The following is a 6,463-nucleotide window of genomic DNA, read 5'->3' on the forward strand; positions in this document are numbered from 1 at the left end:
TGGACCTTGGTCCCACCCAAATATCTCTCCCCAGTGGGGTCCCTGTGGCTGCAGCCACGGGCCAGGGCTGAGAAGGGTGGATCCACGGTGGCCACTGATTCTCACAGTGATTCTCACAGGCAGGACACCCTATCCTCGGGTATGTGTTTAGGGCTCAGAGTCTGGGCTGAGCTGGGGGATAGGTGTGGGCAGGAAGTGGGCGAGGAGGTTTGAACAATGTTTATTCCCCCCATACACACACACACACACACACACACACACACACACGCCACTCAGGGAGGACGGGCTGGTCACACATGAACACTGGCTCAGGGCCAGGCACTGTCCTCAGCACTTCACGTGTAGCAACTCCCCAAAATTTTTACAACCTCTGCCGTCTATACTATTGTTATTCTCGCTTTTAGCTGAGGAAACTGAGGCACAGAGAGGCTAAAGGAACTTGCCAGCCACAAAGCTAGGACACGAGTGGGCTGGCCCAGCTGGGAGTTCCTGCTCTGTAGCGCCCCCCAGGGAAGTGCCCTGACACCAGAGTGGACCATGGAAGTCCTCAGGCCCCTGTGTTCACTCCACGAGGCCTCACTGTTGCCCCGGGCCCTTCACCCCAGGCTGCTCCGCTTGGCGACTCCGCCTCTGGCCTCACAGTTTGCTTCCTGAGGGCTGTCAGCGGGGCCGGATGAGGAGGTGAGGACAGGGTGGGTGCTGGCGGGGGTGGGGGGGGGAGCGAGATGTGTGACCACAGTTGGGGGCGGAGGCAGGAGGGCAGGGCAGGAAGCAGAAGTGATGTGAGAGGTGGCCTGGTGATGAGCTATAGGGTGAGCCTGCCGGGAGGGCTGACACACTTCAGGAGCTTCCTATGACGAGAGAGGGTGTCTGTGTGGGAGCATCTCACTGCAGGACTCCAGGTATGGGGAAGCCGGGGGTTGGGAGGCTGGGAGTCCTGGGTGGGGTCAGGGGGGCCTGGAGGGGGGCTGCTCCTTTGGAAGAACAGCCTGATGGGGCAGGAAGTGCTGTGACCTGTAAAGACGAGAGACGTGGGTCCAGGGCTGTGCTGGTCACGGTCCCCCTGGGCAACCTCCCTCTGACGTGGGGCATCCGTTTCCTCATCTCTAAAGTTAAGAGATTGGAATATGTAGACCCCTACACATGTGGACAGTGAAAGCTTCTAAGAAAGCTAGAAACAAGCTTCCTGGGAGACACTAGGATGGGGGCCCAGAGGGAGCTGAGCTCCTGGGGTTGAGGGTCTGAGCTGCCCTGGCCTCGGGAATGGGATAGCCCTCGGAGGGGCCTTTGAAAGACTCCCCTTGTTCTGTTACTGCCCTGGGGGCTGCCGTGTTGCCCGCACCCCCACCATGCAGTCACTCCCCTGGGCCGGGCACAGAGGGAATGCGGGGGCAGCTCCTGCCCTCCACAGTCCCAGGGATTCGGAGAGACTGCCCCCCACCACCACCCTCACCCCTGTCCCCCGAAGGTTCTGAGCGGGGAGCAGCCCCCAGGAGTTCATTTGCATAGAGCAGTGGTTCTCAACCTTTCTAATGCCACACCCTTTAATACGGTTCCTCACGTTGTGGTGACCCCCAACCATAAAATTATTTTCGTTGCTACTTCATAACTGTAATGTTGCTACTGTGATGAATCATAATGTAAATATCTGTGTTTTCCGATGGTCTTAGGCGACCCTGCTAGCGGTTCTCAACCTGTGGGTCGAGACTGTATTAAAGGGTCACGGCATTAGAAAGGTTGAGGTAGAGGTAGAGAGAGAGTCCAGATCCTAAGCAGGCCCAGGTAAGATCCCAGGGCCACCTCCAAATGAGGAAGAACCTTCTACTGTATCGCTGTCAGATAGTGGCAAAAGGTAGCTGGTAGAACTCCACAGAGCGTTGGGCAGAGGGGGGAGGGGGAAGATGCACAAGCAGGGCTGAGTGTCAGGGAGCCTGGAGAGCCAACGTGATGGCCCCTCCCACCCAGCATCTCGGGGGGCCTGTGCCTTCGGAGAGCTTTTATTCTAGAAGGTAGGCTGATGCTCTTCCCGGAGGCTCAGGGAGAGGACCCCCGAGGGAGAATGGGGAGAATGACACTGACGCACCTCATTTCCTCTCGGTTTCCACGAAAGGCTTCGTGGGAAAGAGAATGGAGGGGTGGAATGGGCCCGAACGCATGGCTTGTTCCAGGGCCCAGAATGGCACTTCCCCTGAATCCAGTCTTCTCCCGAGTCCCCAGGCCCCTTCCCAAACCTGCCACAGCTACGCTCAGCTCCCCTCCTGTGCACACAGAGCCCCTCCCCACCGGCAGCCACTGTGAGGACAGGGCCATCCATCTGGATCCCCAAAAGGCCTTCAATAGTGAGGATCTTAGCAAGGGACTCCTCTGGCTGTGACCCGGGCAAGGCCTTCTCCTCTCTGGGCCCCTCCGTACAAAGTGGTGGCCAGGTTTGCAAAGGCCATTCCGGCTCTGACATCCGGTGACTTGAGAGACACCTCATTCCCTCCCCATTCTATGTGCCCTGATCATCCGGATGAGGGGAGATTGTCGGCCATTCTCCTCACCTCTGCCCCTAGCTTCCCGGGGTTCCGACAGCCTCTGTCTCCACAGCCCCATGGCCGCCCGTGTGCTCCTCGTGGGCATCCTGCTCCTGCTGCTGCCCACGCCTGCCCCTGCCCCCTGCTACACTGCTGCGAGATCCGAGTGCCAGAGCGTTCACAAGGCGGTGCCTGGCTCCGAGCTGGCGGGGGAGGGCATGGATGTGACCAGTCTCAAGCGCTCAGGCTCCTTCCCGGTGGATACCGAGAGCTTCCTACGGCCCGATGGCACCTGCACCCTCTGCCGCAACGCCCTCAAAGGGGGTGCCCTCCAGCGCCTGCCCCTGGCGCTCACCCACTGGCGGGCCCAGGGCTCAGGCTGCCAGCGCCATCTGGTCAGGGCCAAGGCCAGCTCCACAGAGACCGTGGCCAAGGAAGCAGCTTCCAGCATCCACAACGACTGGAAGGCAGGGCTGGAGGTAAACCCCCAGCCCAGCACCAGTGCCCGCGTGACGGTGGCCGGCTCACACTCTGAACAGGCCAACTTTGCAGCTGACAAAACCCACAAGGACCAGTACAGCTTCAGCACCGACACAGTGGAGTGTCGCTTCTATAGGTGAGCGCTGGGGGTGCTGGCAGAGGGGGCTTGGCAATGTTCTGGGGGATGCTGGGTGGTGTGGGAGCCCTGGCATGGCACAGGGGGTCTTAAGGCTGCTGCCACCAGGAGGAAACCACAGCCCAGGTCCTCACACACCAGGTGGTCCAGCACCCGGTGGCCCTGACCTGGAAGAGCCCAGGGAGGGGACAGTGGAGAGGAAGCAGGCAAGGCTGTGCTGAGAGCCCCAGCAGAGTGACTTCAGGCCTCCTGAGGGCCCAGCCCCTTCCCTAGGGACTGCCAGCCTTCTGCGGGCAGGGGGCCTGGCTGGGTTCCTCCCATCACAGAGATCTCCTTCGTCCATTCAGACACTATTCCTGTCCGTGTTGCCAAGCTCCGTGCTGGGGATTAGGGCTCCGAGGCTGAGCACCAGCCCTCAGGGACTGAGGTCCCACGCCTGAGAAATGCGTGGTCTCATCGGGCAACCCCAAACCCCCTGCCCTGGTTCCTCACCCTGGAAGGCCACCTCCCAGTGAGTCAGGGCACCTCCACCTGCATGGCCAGAGTCGTCAGCAGCCCAGGCACATGGGGCCCAAGCCATGGGACAGACAGACGAAGACCCAAAGCTAGAGGAACATCCTCCCTGCAGCAGCATCACTTTTGTCATTAGAAAATAAAAAGGAAAGGAAAACTTTATTTTGAAAAGGAAAAGTGGAAATGCCTCAACAAAGTCATTGAGGAGGCATAGACAGGGTATGTTTCCTGGGTTCGGGTCCCAGCTCTGCCATGTGTATGTGACCTTGGGCACTTGAGGGAGTTACGGAATCCAGGACAGACCACCCTCTGCTGGGCCCACCTGATGTCTTTCCCTCCCCACCCCCCCACCCCCAGGTTTCACCTGGTGCACGCTCCGCCGCTCCACCCCGAGTTCAAGAGGGCCATCAGGGACCTGCCCCCCCACTTCAACGCCTCCACCGAGCCCGACTACCGAAGGCTCATCTCCAACTACGGCACCCACTTCGCCAGCTCCATGGAGCTGGGCGGCAGGGTCTTGGCCCTCACCGCCCTGCGCACCTGCGAGCTGGCCCTGGGCGGGCTCTCGGCCGACGAGGTGGGGGCCTGCCTGGCCGTGGAGGCCGAGGTCAGCATCGGCAGCCGCGCCAGCTCCTCGGCGGAATACAAGGCCTGCGAGGAGAAGAAGAGGCAGCACAAGATCGCGGGGTCCTTCCACCAGGCCTACCAGGAGCGCTACTCCCGGGTGGTGGGCGGCCACCACACCGCTGTGTCCGACTTGCTGTTCGGGAAAGACGCGGGGCCCGAGCAGTTCTCGGCCTGGGTGAGATCCCTGGCGGACAGGCCCGGGCTGGTGGACTACAACCTGGTGCCGCTGCACGAGCTTCTGCGGAAGCAGGACCCGCGGCGGGAGGCGCTGAGGCAGGCCGTGAGCAAGTACGTGATGGATCGTGCCCGCTGGAGGGACTGCAGCCGGCCCTGCCGCCCGGGCCAGCAGAAGAGCCCCCACGACCCCTGCCAGTGCGTGTGCCACGGCTCCGCGGACACCACCCAGGACTGCTGCCCCCGGCAGTGGGGCCTGGCCCGCTTAGAGGTGATGAACTTCCAGGCGATGGGTCTGTGGGGAGACATATTCACAGCCTCGGACGCCTACCTGAAGGTCTTCTTCGGGGGCCAGGAGCTGAGGACGGGCACGGTGTGGAACAATAACAACCCCCGGTGGGCGACGCGGCTGGACTTTGGGGATGTGGTCCTGGTCTCCGGGGGGCCCCTGAGGGTGCAGGTCTGGGACCAAGACTATGGCTGGGATGACGACCTGCTTGGCACCTGTGACCGGACTCCGCAGGCCGGCCAGCACAGGGTGGAGTGCAGCCTGCATCACGGGCGCCTGGCGTTCTCGTACCACGCCACCTGCCTGCCTCACCTGAAAGGGCCAACGTGCTTGGAGTACGCGCCCCAGGGGCTTCTGGGGGAGCCGCCGGGAAACCGAAGCGGAGCGGTGTGGTGACGGCGGGGGCCTGAGAGGGCCTGTCTGCCCGGACTGAAGGGGTTCTCACGGAGGGAGCCAGGGGCTGTCTATCTTCATATCCCCATTAGACACAGAGGAAAGGGGCTTCCCCTGCCTCTTTTTTTTCCCTCAGTGAGGTGGCTGGACTTATAGGCAGCCCTGAGTCTCCCCGTCCGAACTGCCTTGGCTCCCCAATCTTCTGGAGCCCAGGAAACCAGCTGCCACTGGGCCATGGGAGCCATGGCTGCCGGCCGCTGTGCAGGCCGCAGAGAGGCCAGGAGCTGGGCAGAGGGCCAGGAGGCCACTCCCTCCAGGCTGCTTGGTGTCCTCAAAGGGCTTCCCTTCCTAACATGGTGGATTTTCATCATTGTAGATCTCACCCTTCTCTCCCGGCGGCTCTGTGTTCTGTCTTCTTTGCGTCTCAGATGGGACTTTGCCTCTCTTGACCTGTGCCGTGTGTATACACCCTGGCAGAGAACCAATAAACGCGACGTGACGACAACTGTCGTGGAGGCGGCTGTGACAGAGGGGAGGGTGGGGACCAACACAGGCCTGGAGACAAGCGTCTGCTCCCCCAACCCCGCCCGCGGCAGGCGGCTCACCCCGCGGCAGGCAGGGATACCGGACTTGTCCTCCACTTTCGTTGGGAATGTGGGGGCCCAACCTATTTTACTTTCCGCATCACTCTCTCATTTGAGAAACAGCCGCGTCAACTTACATGGCGATGGACATTCTGATCCCAGCTGTGAGGCCATAGGGAGTGTGTGTGTGTGTGTGTGTGTGTGTGTGTGTGGAAGGGGGGGGGGGGGACTATGGTGAACTAAAGGACCCAGGTCTACTCTAGGGGGTGGGAGCTGCACTCTGCACCAGCCAAACATTCGCAGGCAGGAATGTGAGCCCAGTGAGGCCAAGTCTTCTAGATTCTTTTTTTTTTTTTTTTTTAAATATATTTTATTGATTTTGTACAGAGAGGAAGGGAGAGAGATAGAGAGTTAGAAACATCTATGAGAGAGAGTCATCGATCAGCTGCCTCTTGCACACCCGCTACTGGGGATATGCCCGCAACCAAGGTACATGCCCTTGACCGGAATCGAGCCCTGGTCCCTTCAGTCCCCAAGCCGACGCTCTATCCATTGAGCCAAACCGGTTTTGGCTAGATTCTTATATATATATATATAATATTGATTATATATATAATTATATATATATTATAATTACATATATATAATAGTATATATATATATTATTGATTTTTTACAGAGAGGAAGGGAGAGGAATAGAGAGTTAGAAACATTGATGAGAGAGAAACATCTATCAGCTGCCTCCTGCACA

General features: G+C 59.7%; 1 protein-coding gene across 1 annotated transcript; it reads left to right on the plus strand.

Moving 5' to 3' along the window:
* The first annotated feature begins 777 nt into the window (after nt 1–777).
* PRF1 (perforin 1) lies at nt 778–5,631 on the plus strand. Its single transcript, XM_084904709.1, has 3 exons — nt 778–902; nt 2,590–3,132; nt 4,003–5,631. Exons 2-3 carry the CDS (start codon nt 2,594–2,596, stop codon nt 5,129–5,131), a joined length of 1,668 nt encoding a protein of 555 aa, XP_084760835.1. The 5' UTR covers nt 778–902; nt 2,590–2,593; the 3' UTR covers nt 5,132–5,631.
* Nucleotides 5,632–6,463: the final 832 nt, after the last annotated feature.

The sequence above is a fragment of the Pipistrellus hanaki genome (assembly GCF_964339955.1).
Source record: "Pipistrellus hanaki genome assembly, chromosome: 14".
NCBI classification, from domain to species: Eukaryota; Metazoa; Chordata; class Mammalia; order Chiroptera; family Vespertilionidae; genus Pipistrellus; species Pipistrellus hanaki.

Excerpts from the sequence above, each read along its gene's own strand:
- PRF1 (XM_084904709.1), top strand. The coding sequence starts at position 2,594 with ATGGCCGCCCGTGTGCTCCTCGTGGGCATCCTGCTCCTGCTGCTGCCC. Across the intron at positions 3,133-4,002 it reads GTGGAGTGTCGCTTCTATAG|GTTTCACCTGGTGCACGCTC; the intron begins GTGAGCGCTGGG and ends CCCCACCCCCAG.